This window comes from Cibotium barometz, chromosome 18 (assembly GCF_041138505.1).
Source record: "Cibotium barometz isolate CiBa-2024 chromosome 18, ASM4113850v1, whole genome shotgun sequence".
Classification (NCBI taxonomy): domain Eukaryota; kingdom Viridiplantae; phylum Streptophyta; class Polypodiopsida; order Cyatheales; family Cibotiaceae; genus Cibotium; species Cibotium barometz.
This window is the reverse complement of record NC_141063.1, coordinates 8478894-8496720: the sequence shown is the minus strand read 5'-3', so window position 1 is coordinate 8496720 and position 17827 is coordinate 8478894. Positions and strand designations below refer to the sequence as shown.

Sequence of the window (17827 nt, the reverse complement as noted above, 5' to 3'; positions counted from 1 at the left end):
CATGCTTGACAGGTGCCTCAAGCTTAGGCAAAGAAGACACCATTTCAGATTTCTGCAGGCGCAGCAAACTTGCAAAATTCAGATGACCAAAACGTGCATGCCACAGTTTTGCATTTGAAATAGCCTGCGTATCCATAATAGCACATGCTGAATCCTCTACACATTTGCCATCCATATTGAGCTTATACAGCCCTCGACATAGTGAACCAGATGCTACAATGATGTCACCACAAGAGAGATCATGAACAGTACATCTGTCATCCACAAATTTTACAACCAAACCTGTTTTGGCAAATGCGGAGACTGACAGCAGATTCTTTTTGATCCCTGGCACATACAATGCATCAAAAAGTGTAAAGGTGTTGCCATTTGCAACATTCAGCACAATCTGTCCAACTCCTTCAACGGGATAAGAGGAGTTATTGGCACAAGTGACAGTATTCCCTGTGGGAGCAGACTCAAGGAAAGTGAATAAACTGCGCTGCGAGGTGATATGCTTAGTGGCACCACTGTCAAAGTACCATACATCTGAATCTACTGCAGACATACATGTGTCATGCAAAGATGGGTCATAACTGCACTGCGCATTGAATGCCCATTCTGTATCTAGCACAACATTAGCAGATTCATTGTTAGAAGGAGAGGCATCTGCAACAGCCATACCAGCCTCTTTCTTCTTAGCCTCTTTCGCAGCCAGCTTAGGACACGCTTTGATGACATGATCATTTCCCTTACAGTACTTGCAAAATGTCTTCTGTTTGTCACCCTTCTTCTCATCTTTGTCTTCCTTCTTTGGTTGCGCAGCATTTGCAGATTTCTGCTTACTAGAAGAAAAGCCAGCTTTACCTTTCCCGCTTCTCTGACTAGCAACGAAAGCTTGATCTGCGACACGCATAATATTCCTGTTTTGCCTTGACTGGTCTTCTTGCAGCAAAACAGAAACTAACTCCTCAAATGATAAGGCATTGGGATTGCCTTTCATCATCAAGCGAAGAGTGGAAGCAAAACCCTGATAAGAATCTGGTAGACCATTCAAAACAGTCTGCACAAGTGAACTGTCTGACAGGATTTCATCTGCAGAAATGAGCTGCTCTTTGAAATCCTTGATCTTTGTCAAAAAGCTATCCATAGAATCACCTTCGTTCATATGCTCACTCTCCAACTGTTTTCGGAGATAAGCAACACGAGCCTCATTTCTTGCCTGATACAATGTGGCAAGTACATCCCAAGCATCCTTAGAAGTCCTGCAGGAGCGAATATGTGGGATTATGGTACGTTTGACAGACAGCGCAATCAAGGCATGAGCCTGCGCATCTCTACCATCCCAACGAATCTGCTCTGCTGAAAGTGGTGGTTCTCGAACAGCTGCTACAGCACTTGTGCCTGCACCATCATCAACAGTACCTGTTTCTGATGTGTTTGCAGCATTCCCAGCCACAATAGGACGTGCATCAATACCCTGCACAATGTTCCATAACCCCTTTGCTACCAATACATGTCGCATCATATATGCCCACAATGGATAGTTGGTGCCATCCAACTTATCCTCAGCAGCCAACATGCGGAATACATCATTGTTGTCAGCCATGGCCAATGACTGTACTACTAGATGTAAATGCTGTCTGTAAGAGCTAAACCTGTATAAAATCGACCTGTGCTATGTAGCACAGCCCGAAACAGACGAATGGGCACCTGTCCTGCAGATTTTATCTTGACAGAAAATCTGCACAGTAGGACGATTTTGCCTGCGCAGTACTTGGAATGCAAAAACGGAGGGCGAAATGACTTCAGATCAAAATTCTGAAACGAACAAGCCCTACGGGCTGTCCCACGGCATATACTAACCTGCAGACGCTCGTGAAACCTCGTCGCAATCGGAGGAGATGAAGCGGCAGGTGCCGGTGATGCTGCCCGGGAGGAGGAAGCCTGCTCTGATACCAATTGTTGGAATTAGGGTTGCAGGAATGCACACACAACTTCAAGAAGATGAGGAAGCTTGAGCACAACACAGTAGTGTATTATGAGTGCCAAAAATGAAAGATAACAAGCCCTAGAAGATAATGGGCGTATATACAATGCACGTGGGAAAAAACCTCCTAGTGAGGGAAAAAGTGCCCCGGCGGTCCTAAGTGTGTTCACACACATCACTACTATAATATGGTAACAGTAGTGGCCCCCTTTTCATATTTGAGTTTATGTCCTTACCTTTCCACTGTACCGTGGTTTGGAACACTAGTACTGGCATGTTATTTTGTAAGACGTACTGGTGTGTTATTTTGTAAGACATAAAATTCTGGCGCAATCTCTGCAGCTTCCTCATAGTACTTACTATTGATTTCTACCTCATGCACCATTTCACCCTCATCTAATGCCTCCTCAATCAACACTTGGTTGATTTTATCCTGTGGTGGTTGTGGCGGTAGAATAGGTGGCAGCAGAGGCAATGCGTCTTGTACTCGGAACATCCCTCGTGGTAAATAGAATCGGTTTGTCTAACCTGCAGCCGCTGCAGTGATTTGCACTAGTGGTGCTGGCAAGGTGAGTGGCGTTTTGGGTGCCGAAAATTGTGTTACGGTTTGGAATCTTGGATACCTGCACATGGAAGTGTCATGGTTCCCCAATTTCACGCAATGAGCACAATAGAGTAATGGCCTTATTCTTAATTGAGGGAATTTAGTAGTGGTGTGATTCATTTTGCACATAAAACACCATACTAGATCTCTTCAAGGGTAGAGATGAGCATGCCCATGACTTGATGCTTCTCTTCCATCCTTAACCTTCAACTTGTCTAGTATGGCATTACTGAGTTCATCCACCACAATCATGTTCCCAACTTGCTTGTTCCGAGTTCCTGTGTCTTGGTGACTCGAGACTCATAAAGTTGTTATTGCCAAAGCTGCTTTGACATCTTCAGGTTGTTGGCAATTCAAGCATATTGTCTTCATATTCAATTGCCAACTTACAGCATGCAGCCAGAGTAGTTGGTCGAGCTAATACTAAATAATCATGCATTTTGTGATCTCGGACTCCCCTCCAGAAGCAAGGCAAGAAAGGCTAACTGATCTCATCAGTTAGCCTTTCCTGTAGTTTACATCTTGAATTCAAGTGCCTGAGTTGGGATACAGTCTCGCATAGACTCATTTTATTTTTGTTTGATATTATACAGTTGTGCCACAGGGCTCCATTTGTCGTTGCCACTTCGGGTAAATCTTGGCACAAACACATTCTTGAGTCGAGTGAAATTGATCTTATCTTTTAGCTTTAGGGTTCGAAACCATTGATGAGCCTTTCCTTCTAGGGTCAGTGAGAAGGCATGAATCATGGTTACATCAATCATTGGCCCACAGGTTTCGCATGTGGACTCAAAGATCTCAACATGTTGGATCGGGTCCCCATCCGCTGAGAACCTTTGTATGAGCTTAGAAATGATGTGTGGCTTCATTTGGGATGGTTTGGATTCTAGAGCAGTGCCTAGTTCCCTAACCATTCTAGAGCAGTGCCTAGTTCCCTAACCATTCCTCGACCCATTTCCACAGCCAGTCACGTGACAAGGAACTAGAAATGTTCAGGAATGCCACTGATAGTATGGAAATGGGCAAGGCTGAGGGAGCCATCCCAAATTTAGAACCCATTAATGAAGAACCAAGAGCGAAAGAGGGATTTGATACCCAAAATGAAGGGGACAACCTACCTAGGCAAACTGTTAAAGTTGAGGACCGCCTATACACAAAGAAACACATAGAGCAAATGATCAATCATCCCACATTCTTGCAGGACATGGAGCTCTTGATTCTACAAAGACGGACGATCTACCCTTTCCATTTCCTTTTGTTCGGCCCTTGTTCGTTTGAGTATCGAGCTCTTGTTTTCTTAAGCTCAATGCTCGTAGTTGTCGTTCTACTTCAGCCCTCTTCAAGTCTAACTCTAATTCCTCTGAGGTTGGGAAAAAGACTTGATCGGTCCTGGCCGCACTTTCCATGTCCCTCCTCATCCTGGGAGTTCCAGTGTTAGACAGCCTAGAACTCGAAGGCTAGGTTGGTACTTCTGGTCTTACACCTTGTCCAGTGCTGGTTAACGAGCCTACACCTATAGATTGCACTTGGTCTTCTGTGCTCGTTTGGAGACCAAAAAATCCCATGGCTATGTCAAAGATACCACTGGATCTTGTAGGGGAAGATGGTTTTTCTTCCTCTGCAATCCCATGGAATCGTAGTCCTTCTTCCATGGACTCTTCACTACTTGTGTCAATGGTGGTTAGATTTCTCTCAGCTGAAACACTCAATTGAGTGCTTTGAAGAGTGGCATGAACCAACACTCTTTTAATAAGAAGATCCTGGGTGGTTCGATGCACTGCCGAAGGAAAACACCCCCAGGAGTGGCGTCGTTGCCGGGAGTAAGGTCGTCTCTTATGAGTTTGTTATACCTCAAGTGCATGTGAATATGATTTGATAGGCTAAATCACAACCCCAAGGTTCTGTCAATCTAAATTTTTAGGCCGTGAGACTACAGGTCAGTGCACGCCGTGAGATAGCAGGAAATGGTTCACATTGTGAGACTGTAAATGGTTCACATCGTGAACTACTTTTTGCACTTTCATGTGTTCAATGGTTACTTCAAATTTTGGGTCCGCGTGCCCTAATGTGAGTTGGTTGGACTCAACTTGCAAATTTCAATACACTTTCCTAACTTAAATCTGACTATCCTTGGTTCATGAACTAGATCCGTTACTCATAGTTCACGCCGTGAAACCACAGAAAATAGTTCACGTCGTGAAGTAGTAAGCAATGGTTCACATCGTAAAACAGGGGATGTTTCACGTCGTGAAGTGTAAAATAGTTCACGCCGTGAAAAGGTATACAATTCAGTCGTGAAATCAAAATGGTTCACGTCGTGAAACAAGGGGTGTTTCATGTCGTGAAGTATTCTTTGCTAATTCACGGGACGAGGTCCTGTAGGATCCGTTGTGTCAGAGGTGTCAGGATAAGGTACCCTATTTTTAGCAAGGTAATCCCCCAAATTGCGACGCTAATTGCAAAAACGATTCACGTCGTGAGATAGCAGAAAACGGCTCACGTCGTGAACCATTTGCCTGTACTTTCACGTATTCACTCCCGCCATTGACAGAGTGAAGATTGGGTGTAAATTACCTATCCAGATGCTTCAAAATAGTTGTGCTAATAATGAGGAGTGTAATTCAAGTTCAAAGCACAACTAATGTCTCCTTTTTTTTTGTGATAAAAAAAAACCAAAAACTGAGTATCACCCTGCTCATTCACGCCAACAAGTTTGGTGATACAAACATCAAAATTTGAAAGAAAAATAGTGTAGTTTTTCTCTAAGGTCACACAAGTACTCACCCACACAACAAAAACAAAAAATTTCTCACAAATCTTTACTTTCACTCAAACCTTATCCATTCATTCTTTACACAATGCACTACCTGAATGCAAAGGCAATGATGAAACATGTATAGTGGGAGCTGAAACTCAACGAGGATGGAAGAAACAATGGTGTTTTCCCGACAGCGACGCCAAAAATGTTATAGGCTACCACACCTCCCAAGAAGGAACTCTAAGCATTCATCATTGGAAGAAGCAATAGATCACAACCGTTGTAGAGAACTTACCAATGCTTCGAGCTCGTGTCCCTTGAGGTCTCTAAGCTCACTTCGAGAAGCTCCAATCCTCCAAGCTCCACCTCCACACGCTGTCATCGTAGAATCGCTCGCACTACCATACAAGGCAATCTCTCTATCTCACTCCACTACACAAGCATACAAGTATAGAGAAGGCACATGTACTAGAGTACACTCTCACACTCTCTCTCAAGACAAGGCACAAGAGCTCTCATATAGCACAAAGGGAGATTGTGTCCATTCATTACACAAGTATAGAGAAGGCACATGTACTAGAGTACACTCTCACACTCTCTCTCAAGACAAGGCACAAGAGCTCTCATAGCACAAAGGGAGATTGTGTCATTTATGAGAAAATGACTTATATACAATTGGCCCTTATTCACACTTGGGCACCCAAAACTTACTAACTAAGGCCTTGAGTGGCCAGTGTCTCATAATGTTACAACTTTTATGGTGCCTTTGCATGACACTAATTAATGTCCTCAAATGGAGGAGCATACTTGCTAATCCAAGATGGGATTAATAGAGATTTACTTGAAGAAAAGCTAAATAACATTAAGAAGTTGCCATCAAAAACCATTAATGACTTGTTGAAAGTCAAAGCCAGATGTGATGAGCTAGCGATGATGGGACTCGTACTTGGATTTGAAGAGGTAACTCAATCCATGCTTAAGAGGACTTAAAAAAAGAACACATACAAATATTTTGTTACATTCATTGCTATTTAAGAGAAATTCTAGAGCCCATGTTCTTGTGAGTCTATCGGTGTAAGAAGAGGAAACAAATCAACTCAACACTTCTAATAAATAGGAAAGGGCTCTTGCAATGAGAAAAGATAGAGGTAAATAAAGGAATCCGTGAAGGTTTACCCTTGGTAGAGGTGCACATAATGGTGGTAAAGGAGCTGAAGATAATAATAACAATGTAAACATAAATGAAAAAGAGATGGACACCAATTATGGAATCAAGGTAGAGGTTCATTTAGAGGATGGGGAAGAGGTGGATAAACCACATAGACATGGCTCATGCAACTTTTGTGGTATCCCAAGTCATTGGAAAAAAGAATGTAGAAAGAAGAATGGAGGAAACAAACTTGACAAAATTACATTATATGCATGCATCGTCTTTTAATGAAGCAAATACATCAAGTAATGATAAAGTTCGATTGTTCATTACCCACATCAAGCAAGGGAATACATTGGGAAACCACAAAGATTGGCAACTTTAAAATCACATGACACATCATGATGAAGAGTGGTTCAACACACTCAAGCAAACATTAGATCTCATATGCATGGGAGATGATAGTGGACATGGTGTTCATGGACTTGCAAAGTGCCATTGTAAATGCCAAGGAGGAAAGTGCAAGAGATTAAGAATTTGTTCTTCACACCTTACATTACGAAGAAGTTTCCTTCAAGAAAGGAAGAAGTATCTTCCATAATATCTTCTCTTTTTTTTTTCTTTTATTTTGGAGGTAGTTGAATTATCTAAGGAAAGCAACTAGCTCCTAGCCATCTTCTTTATCTTATTGCTAGATTTTAAAAAGGCATATCTAGTGGAATGAGCACTCATCATCTGTAAGACGGTGATGGAATATATAAAATAGCCTTACCTTGTGCTTAATGTCGAATAGGGAAAGTCTACGGACTCCATGTACATACTTTCTTAAGACTAGTAATGGAGGCGGGACCATTTTTAAGCTTGGCCAGCCTAGTGTGAAAACTAGTCACTTGTATATAAGTCATTTTTGTCGATAAGCAACATATAATCATTCCCTTGCAATAGAATACTTGTCTTCGCTTTTCCTTTACTCTTGCTTGCTTGCTATTAAACTTGGCTTGCTTGATGGATGCATGCTAGAAAGGTTTATTTGTAGGTTTCCCTCTTGTATTAGCTTCTTCTTCTTCCCTCACCTTTTGTGAAAGAGAACCATCGACGAAGGCTATCTCTTTTTGCCTCCATCTAAACATAGAGAGATCTTTCTTCACCCCATCGGCAAAGGAGCATTCTCGTGTAATAATTAAGGGGAGGCCGTTCGACAACGAGAGCTAGCACACTCACATAGGGAAGTTGTAATTTGTGGCTCTAAGGCAAGGCCCAATAGCACTTGCTTGGGCAAGACCAAGGTATGCTCTTGACTTGAACATATGTGGTGCCACCAAGGGGACTAGCCTAGGGTTTCGCTCCATTCATTCATTCATTCTAAGGTATTGGGATCACCAATATTGCCCATAGAAGGAGGTGAGGTAACACCCCAAAAAACATATGATTTTGGAGACTTGGATGTGTTAGTTTGTTGTTTTTTATTCTGATTTGAAGTTTATTTGCATTAGGGTACTCTATTTTCAAATTTGAGAAGGAAAAAACCGTGGTTTCTTAGTAATTTGCATGATATTGGAGCCCAAGAGGTTTAGATTTCATAGCTTATCAATTATGATTAGGAGTGAAATCCACTTTAAAAACATGAGAATTGAGCTTCATTAGAGGTGTGGATTAGAGTGGGATAGTTAATTGTGTTCATATATTTCATAAATTTTTCATGCATTCTTTGAATTGGTATCTTAAAAGGATGTAAATCCAATAGAAACAATTTAAAAATAATTAATTACTTATATAACCACCATTAACTAGGATTAGGATCTTGTTCACCCCTTATCAAGTCTAAAAAATCTCAAAAACTCTAAAAAACACGCTAAACCAGCTCTCTTGAATTAGAGAATGTGAGTCCGTAGTTTGGCGAAAAGAGATATGAATCTGGATATGTGAAGCTACAAACGTGAGTCTAGAGGTAGGTACACCTAATATTGTATCAACCCATTATCACTGTCTTAGACTTGTAATAAGGACATACCTACTCATGTCCTTTAAGGATTTTCTAGTCACATATAATCTGTACCACCTATACATTCCAAGGAAAATTCATGTCCTTTGCGATTACTAGGGTATTAAAGTATAGTTATTACCTAATAATTGCACACCAACCCTATCATAGGCCTATTACATTAAAATCCATGCCCTAGGAAGGTAGGCCAATTTTATAAAAAGAAAGTACGTGAGCTTAGTTTATACAAAAAAGATGCGAGCCTAGAGACATGAGCCTGTACATGTGAGCCTGGATACATGAACCTATAGATGTGAGCCGGGACACATTGAGTCTAGAGGCATGAACCTATAGACATGAACTGGGACGACACATTGAGTCTAGAGGCATGAACCTAGAGACATGAGCCCATTTAAAAAAAGGTTCAAAAAACAAAACAAAAAATCAAAACTAAAGGAAAAATAAAGTATAGTTTGAGCAGAACATACGCGTTTGAAATCAAATTCAAACAATGTTGTTGACTATACTACATCAAATCTCACTTCCTCAAACCCACCCAACCTTCGATCCCAACAAATGACCAGCACTCAGTAGAGTGATCCCTTGAAAGAATGATAGGCTCCTCTAAATAATACCCATCTCAAGTGTAGATCTTTGGGAAGAAATGAGCTAACTAAACACAAACGTGAGTGAAGGAACATCGAAACATCTCAACACAGGAGCTGCCCATGGTACCAAGTCCTAGATTCACTAATTGGCTCTGAAGATAGCACCATAAACTTTATGAAAAGAGCATTAAATATCCTTATCTTTGGGCAAAGCTCCAATAAAGAAACAGGAGTAGGATCAGGAACCTTAATGTTTGCTCCCCCAGGAAGTGGTCAAACCATGTCTAACACCACAATGTTTTAAACATTTGGTGTCGATCTTGAGTTGGGTCTATCCCAAGGTAACCATAACCAACAAGCAGCCCATACTTGAGATATGTCTCCTTTGTTGTACCATTGGGACAACTATTCCTTAAAACACACAATAGTAATCACACATAGTGTGATGTATGCAAAAGTCCCACTTTCCACATGAGCTCATTATAGAAGCATCTTCACCATGAAACCAAGTTCCGGTTCTTCTTTCTTTAGAAGAGGAACATGGAACATAGGGAAAGGTAAAGAGCCGATGTTCAGGACTACCTCAAACTAAAGGGACCCATAGGGGCATTTACATAACATGCCCTTAGCTGCATCGAGCTTGTAGTCTTAAAGCTAGGTCGGTGGAGGAGGACAAGTGCCATAATCACACAGCCCACCAACCCCATGGGTTAAGAAATCCCATACATTAAAACAAAGAGTTTTGTGCAATCACTCCCTTACATTTCATTGCCCTGTGAATAAGTAGAAGACATGCTTAGGATGGCATTTGAAATAGAAAGGGGGTTGCCACAACCATAGCACCTAGGGGCTCAAAGTTGGGCAAAATAAAACTAATCCACATCTCAAGGAGGATGATGACCAAATTTAATAAGATTGAAGATTCTAATTATAGTATCTAGAGAAGTTTGATCAAAATTGTAAGGCTATGGGAAGGATTGATGATCCCACCAAGATCTGTTCATTCGGGCTTTATCTTGAAGGTAAAGCAGGCCACTGGTTTAGGTCTCTAAACACATAGCCACGAGGTCTTGAGACACACATTCATTGGAATTCTCACCCACTCAAGCTAGATAGAGCCCCATTTCACAGATCTATAACCTCAAGCAAGAGGAGGAAGAAATAATGCAGGACTATATTGCTTGAACCAAGTATCTCCACATGAGATGACTGGAACAAAGTATCTCCACATGAGATGTAGCCCCCATGAACGATTAGATGATTTGTCGCTCATCAATCAATTTATGAGATGTAGCCCCATGAACAATTAGATGACTTGTCACATCAATCGATCGATTTATGATCAATCTCAAGAGCAAGAGGCTTCTTGGCCATCTCTATAGATCTAGACAATACACCTTTAATGAGTGTTGATGGTGGCGAGGCGATAGACCTAGACAAGGATGTAGAAGTTGTCCACCCAAACCAAGAGATAGGGGACACATCATCTAAAGCCTTAATGGCTTAAGGTTGCCCAACTAGCTGTATTTAGAGTCCTAGTCAAGGACATGAGCATGGATGAGTTGGTAACTCATCCCCCAAGGGTAACCCCTAATGCCATCTCCAACCAGTTCCTCAAGCCGGACCCCAAATTGATTTTCATTGAGATATATGGTTTAGTGTGTAATTTGCACAAAGTGTCCACTGCTAAGGCCTAGACAATAACAATATTGTGCTCATTGTCAATGCCATGGTTGGTATTAGGGAACCCGACAACTTATGCTTTCGATGCCAAAGCAACCACACTAGCATTACTACCCATACTAAATGCTTCTCAATCGTTGCATAGTTCAAAGCCCATATACTAAGAGGTATGTACAAACCAGCACCAACAATAGCATACTCACCTCTAGTAAAATATTACCACCTGAACCGGTTCCTCCTGGAATCACATAGGTATAATAGGACTCGATGACTTTGCCAACGAACTCTGAGAGTCTAGAATAGGATAGCTATATGAGTACGATTCATATGGATATCTAGAGCAACCCCCAACCATTAATTGTGCCTCCTTATTCGAAGCCATGGTGCAATAAAGAGTGAGAGACTTCAATAACGTCACATAGGCCACCTCTTTAATGTTTCCATTGTAAAGGGACCGCACATGTTGAATGTCCTCATAGAGCCATCACCTGAATCAATTGCTAAATCCCAATGTCATTCCATACAGAGACACATGTTACAAGTGTGGATTTAAATATGCTTTCAAGGATTGTTTGAATGACAATCACAATCACCCCAAAGCCAGGGGTATCAGCCACTTCTCAAGGTGAGCCCTAACTTGTTTAGCATACAAAGAGAACCAATTCGTATACCCTTCCTTAATGCCATCACATGGCTCCAAACCAAGACCACCTAGCTACATGTCCTGCCTTGGTTGACACCAAGGCTAGCTATAAATGTGTTGTCTTGGGAGATGTGGACCTCATTAGGCCACCCACCCCTTGCACCATTCGTAACCAATAACTATTACCTGTGGTAAAACAATTCTCAATCCATGAGACTGTCGATTATTTTAAAGTTTGAATTTATATTGGAACTAAATCTGCATCTTGCAAGTTTTATATGTGACCCTCCTAGTTACAATGAAAGAGAACATGATCCTTTTGGGAGAGGATGGATTACCATTGATTATCTCGAGGGATGTACTACTAAGAAACCCTATGTATGTGCGTTCAAGAGGTATTTAAAAAACCCCTTACTTGGCGAATTTTTCATGAATAAAATGAGTCCTTTTTCTTTATGGACTATGGGTTTTTTTTAATAAAAATGATTAAAAAACCCCCTTCTGTAAATGTATTTCTATAAATTTGCCTTAAAATTTTGAATTATTAAACCCCTTCATTTGAACTCACGTGGTATACTTACATATTTTTAGGTGACCCCCCGAGCTGATTATGTAGTCAGTTGGCAGAAAAGAACTGCAACACTTGAGCTTCTCCATGAAATGGTTACCGTACCCTTGGTGGATGAGGGCAGCCCACACCTATTAACATTCCAAGTCTCGTCCTCCATTTACAACCTCCACTTAGAAGGACATTGCCTCAGGTAACCCCTAACACTCATCACTCCTCTCACCTCGTTATTGCTTCCTACCATCCCCTCAAACCACTATGGAGATCCAAAACTATGTTGGCGAACATGAGACCACCCTCAAACCTTAATCTCAACAACTCTCGAGGAAGGTCACCCAAGAAGGAGTGGGTACCGAAGTGTATCTTGGCTAGCCAACGAAAGTATGATACCTAAGCAAAGACCTAGTAGCCACCATTTAGCCAGAAGCCTACCTATAAGCGGAGATCTGCCAAGTGGGAGCCCCAAGCAATAGAGTTTTACCCACACCCGAGCCCCGTTGAATCCTCGTCAAGATGGAAGCTCAAGGCTTCTACAATGGAAAACCTTTCGATTGGGTCCTAAAAATAAACCTTGCAAAGTGCACCCCAATCTCCAAGCTAAAGACAATTAGGCCATGGAGTCGAATGCTAGCTTGAGCTCAATAGTCCTCGACATTCTATTAGGTCCCAGCTAAGTTGCTAGAAGCGTAAGGTTTCTATGAAGGGAACCCCTACATTCAGGTGGCGAAGTTAAGAAAACCCACACCACAAGTCTATGCAACCACACCATCAACAACCACTAGTCCAAACATGGAGTGGAGACCAAAAGATGCCAATCACAAAGCTTAAGTAAGAATGGGGAGCAATTGCTTCCATCTCGACTCATCTACTGATACCACCTTCAAAGAAGTTAAAGGAGTTCATGGACGCCAAGCAACGAGAGGCTATTCCTTGCCCCTTGCGCATGTGCACATGGACAATTCCTTGCCCATGTGCACTGACCTTACTCATCCCTATTCCTATCAAAGAAGAGCCACCCATGATGCAAAACCCCAAAAAGAGAGCTCAACTCCCCAGCTAGAATTGGAAAGACAAAAGCATGCCAGCAGAGTTGACAAAAGTGACATCAAGACTTTTGTCATGGATAGGTAAGCGACTCTCCACCTTCATTCGACTCTCTGTCTTCATTAGATGGTCAGAGAGCCCAGGCTGCTCCATCCTTTCTAACACTGCCAGCCAGCTGTGGGGTTGAAATCTTGAAGTGTTACGAAGTAGAGAAATAGCAAACGCTTCTGCACATCACAATTACAAAGTATCTACCCCAGATTTAATGTAAATCCAGTATACCGTGGAACAGACTAATCAACAATACAGTATAAGTGCCCACGGTAATGACAGATGCTGGGGTCCCTCAAATCACTAGCAGACGACTCTACCCAAAAGAGACTTCCCCCTCACACTCGCAATGATCTCTTGATGCTACCCTAATCATAAAAAACCACAAACAAAGGACGCTGGAAAAGAGAACAGAGAAGGAACCCTAGGCTCTGAGAACCAAATGTAAGACCTGCTGGAGCTGTGAGAGAGTGACTGTAGAGAAGTAGCACAGTATGCACAATGACAAAGTACCTACCCTAGATTTGATGTAAAGAGAATTCAAGCTTTATTACACAAGAAAATAACTAATATACTGTTTGGAAATACAAACTAATTAACAATACAATAGAAGTGCCCAAGTTGATGACAGATGCTGGGGTCCCTCAAATCAGTAGCAGACTCCTAATTCTCATGCATATGGGCTTGTCTCAGCCTGCTCGAACGGTGGTGAAGACTAGTTAAATGTCTGATAATGAAGAAGTGGGGAGGGACCATATCTATTTATACAAACATTGGGTCCCAATCAGGGGTCAGCCTACTCGACCTACTACCCAACCTGCACTTCTGCTGCTCGATACACCCACAACCTCCCCACGTGATTGACTGGCTGGCTGCCTGTCCGCCTTGCCTGGCTGCATGATTGGTGGACTCGCTGTCGGTGGCCCATCTGATAACATGATGGAGGTGGATCATAGGGAAGCTCACATTGTGAACCTGGCATTACACAAGGCAGGGAGAGATAACTCCATCATAAAGCCACGCTATATGTAAAACCCCTCTGAAGAATATTTCACTTTAAAAAAATAATTCAGGAAACTAAACACAGTCATGTTCGGATGTTCCACATCAAGGCAAGGCACAGCACATCAAGTTCTGTGTCAAGATAGTAGCAAGGCAAGTCTAAACCCTCCAAATAAATCGAGTAAGGTCACAAGTATACATAGCTAGTGTAAAAAATAACATTCGCTTTTACATCAGGTACCAAGCATACATAGCTAGTGTAAAATTTTACATCAGGTAACAAAATCCACTTGCCCCCCCCAAAAAAGCCCAGCTTAATCTTCCTGCTGTAGATATACATCATCCGTGTGCATATGGATGCAGGGAACTGTATGCATACTAAACGTTATGCCACTGCTACGACAAAAATAAATTGTACACAAATGCACATCATCAATCCGCACGCACATCCACAAATCAGACCTTGCCATGCTGCACCAGCTGTCTGATTTCTCAAGCAGCATCCAGGCTCACAGCCTTTTCCAGCTTCTCCACTGGAACTGCTGGAATATAGCTTGCAAGAGGTACCTGCTTCCCCTTCAAGCCCTCCACGACTTGATTGAACTTCTCAGCACAGAAAAGTGTTGGTGGAGCTGCGAAGTGAACAGCCTGTGGTGCATAGGGCAGTTTCAGGAACTGCTTCCACGCAGCAGAAGTCCACTCCTCTGCCACCGGCTCATAGGTTGCATAGTAGGACTTAGCAGTTCCGACTAAGCCATTACTCTGCAAATCTGAAACGACGGATTTTACTGCTTCTGGGACTTGCCTGACAACACCATAGGCCTGAGATGACTTCTCTTTAATAGTTTGGGAAACTACACCTTCTATAGCTCCCACTGCATCATCCACCTGCAATTCATATGAAAATCCAGCCAAGAGGCTTCCTAAGCAATCACACTAAGATTATAAATGAGAAAATTACACACATGCATAGACTAGAACAGTAAATAAAGAATCAAAGCGTTCATTTTATGTATGGGCACATGAAAAGATTTCACTAGAAGAGTAAATAAAGCATCAAACAGTTCACCTAATGTATAAGATTGCCCAAACTAGACTCATGAATGCATGAATGATGGCTGTAATGAAATTCTTCACCTAATGCATCAGGATACATATATTTTTTTCCCAGCAAGCAGGTACATCAAAGTAAGAAAGATATGCATGAAACAAGAAAGCATCAAAACATAAGACTGAAAATCTGGCAAAACAGATGTCTAAAGCATGCATGTGCATGATATACACCAAGCATATAGCATATAAAATGGGGACTATGCAAGTTACACCTAAAACACACATGTATCCACGCATAAATTTATGACTGTAGCATTCAAATGACCCAAACTCAAGTATTGACATAAGATAAACACAATTACCTTTCTGTCTACAAACAGCAATATCTCATACGGTTTACCCTCTATCTTTTGATAGACAGGCCCAACCACTGTCCTCACTGTACTTTCAACACTGTCAACACCAGGCTTGAGTGGCCCTGAGCTGTCCTTTGCAAATTCATAAATGTTGGCCATGTACTTAGTAGCCTTATCAACAGCTATTTCCACGACACCAAGATACTTGAGACCTGACTGCTCCGTCTGCAGAGAGAGAGATAATAAGGCCCACTTCACAGATCTGCCCCAAAACAATGTTTAAACAATGTAAACAGCACCTCTCGAACACAAGTCAGGTTACCGCAGGGCAATTGGAAACACTTTACATCAATCTTCCAGAAAACACTTTTACACCAACCTTCAGGTAAACATTACAAGGCTGCTTCTGAAAACCCTCCGAAGCAGCTGAAGACTATACAATGGCCACACAGCCTAATGAACTGATCGTACATAACCAAGCCAAAGGTTTCACAAATTTACAATAAACTACAGGCAAACTCAATTATGATTTCCTATCACATGGCCATGCCACGGAGGAATGGACGGGATGAAACAAAGCCATGCACGCCGGTAACGCACTTATGAGGGAACACAGCAAACACATTAAAGGGGATCACATGGCCTGGATTATCGAAATAGATTGATTCAGACACATATAAGCCTTCTGTCTCGCCAAACCTTTAACGTTTTCTGTAGATTGAAGCCACCGCAGCACCTCCAGTGTATCATGATCTCGGCATGAACACACGTGGAAAATCAACCGGATTCAAAGACCGCGTACGGGTCATAGCCCACGCAAACAAGTGCACTCCAAAGGAAAACAACGGATGTGGAGAGTGAAGAAACACCATTTCAGAGCACAGAGCATACCTGTTCAATGGGGGCGTCAGTCGCCACAGGGTCGGTGGCCGTGGTGGCCATTGCAGGTATGACACAGAAATAATTCGAGAGATCACGAACTAATTGAAAGCGCCGCAGAAGTACTAAGCAATCGGCGATGCAGAAAAACCTAAAGATGGCAGAGATCCCTAACAAGCTGCACAAAACCCTGAGTGCTGTCCTGAGAGAAAGTGCGATGCAATGTGGACGCTTTGTAGCTGGCTGTGAAAGCCTGCTACCGTTGGGAGGCTCGGTACCTAGCCTACACGGTTCGGTGGGCTCCAGAACCTACCACTGCACTAGAACCGGCTAGAACGTTCTAGGGCTTAGAGCCCCCACTAGAACGTTCTAGGGCCTAGAGCCCCCACGCACAAAATTTGGGATCCATATATATATACTAGTATTGGACCAGCGCGTTGTTGCGGCAAGTAGAGTTCCAGAAAAAATAGGCTCAGTTTTTCCAAGATTTAGGTCATGTTTTAAGTAAACACAATACATTATTTCAAGTGACTTCATATATACATATCTCAAAATAACATCCATGTCTCATAGATTTATAGAGAAAACAAAAATATCATAGTAATGTAGCATACGAAGATGCAAAAAAGGACCAATATTACATATTCTCAAAATATACCACAAAATACGTATTCTCAGTCAGTAATGTCATAAACAACAAATTGAATTCTTCTCTTGTGAGAAGGATCATTCATTTGTCTCCTCACAATACGCTCTCTATTGTAAAGCGGTGATCCATCCCGCACATGCTCTACTATTGATGAATGCAAAGGATCTGCACAAATGACACAACGATATGTCTAATGTAAAGGTAATCTTAGACATGTCTGTCAAAACATAAACAACAAAAATAGGTACTTTTACCATGGACAAATATGTATAAAAAAAGAAATCACAACAAAATTAATCAAATTACAGAACTTAAATAAGAAACCTGACTTGTCACTCTGAAGTCATCAAGATCTCCTTATAAACAATATTGTTTGTTGTAGGTATATAACTTTGAAGATCATCAAATGAACACTCCACATTAGCGTTATCCTCAAGTAACACCTTCACAGCATGAGGAGACCGTACTTGTGATGACAACGCGACATACAATTGCCCATGAGTAAACACTGGAGTCACCAAATACAACCGCAAGACATTTAGGGTTTGGCCTTGTGATTTGTTTATTGACATGCTCGTGACAACGCGACATACAATTGCCCATGAGTAAACACTGGAGTCACCAAATACAACCCCAAGACATTTAGGGTTTGGCCTTGTGATTTGTTTATTAACATGCCAAATGCCAGCCGCACGGGAAACTGTCTCCGCCTCATGGTGAATGGTAGTTGGGCCGCGTTGCATATAAAAGTAATCCGTGGAAGAAATACTCTTTCACCAACTTTAGTACCAGTGATGATTTCAGTCTCCAAGACTTTAGAGTGAAAGGC

General features: G+C 41.9%; 1 protein-coding gene across 1 annotated transcript; it reads right to left on the bottom strand.

The window, feature by feature from the left end:
- Positions 1–14221: 14221 nt before the first annotated feature.
- LOC147628880 (stress-related protein-like) lies at positions 14222–16861 on the bottom strand. The gene is made up of 3 exons (XM_086812050.1): positions 16362–16861; positions 15477–15695; positions 14222–14949 (listed from the first exon to the last, which is right to left on the bottom strand). The coding sequence occupies exons 1-3, from the start codon at positions 16410–16412 to the stop codon at positions 14554–14556; spliced, it is 666 nt and encodes a 221-aa protein (XP_086668176.1). The 5' UTR covers positions 16413–16861; the 3' UTR covers positions 14222–14553.
- Between the last annotated feature and the right edge of the window lie 966 nt (positions 16862–17827).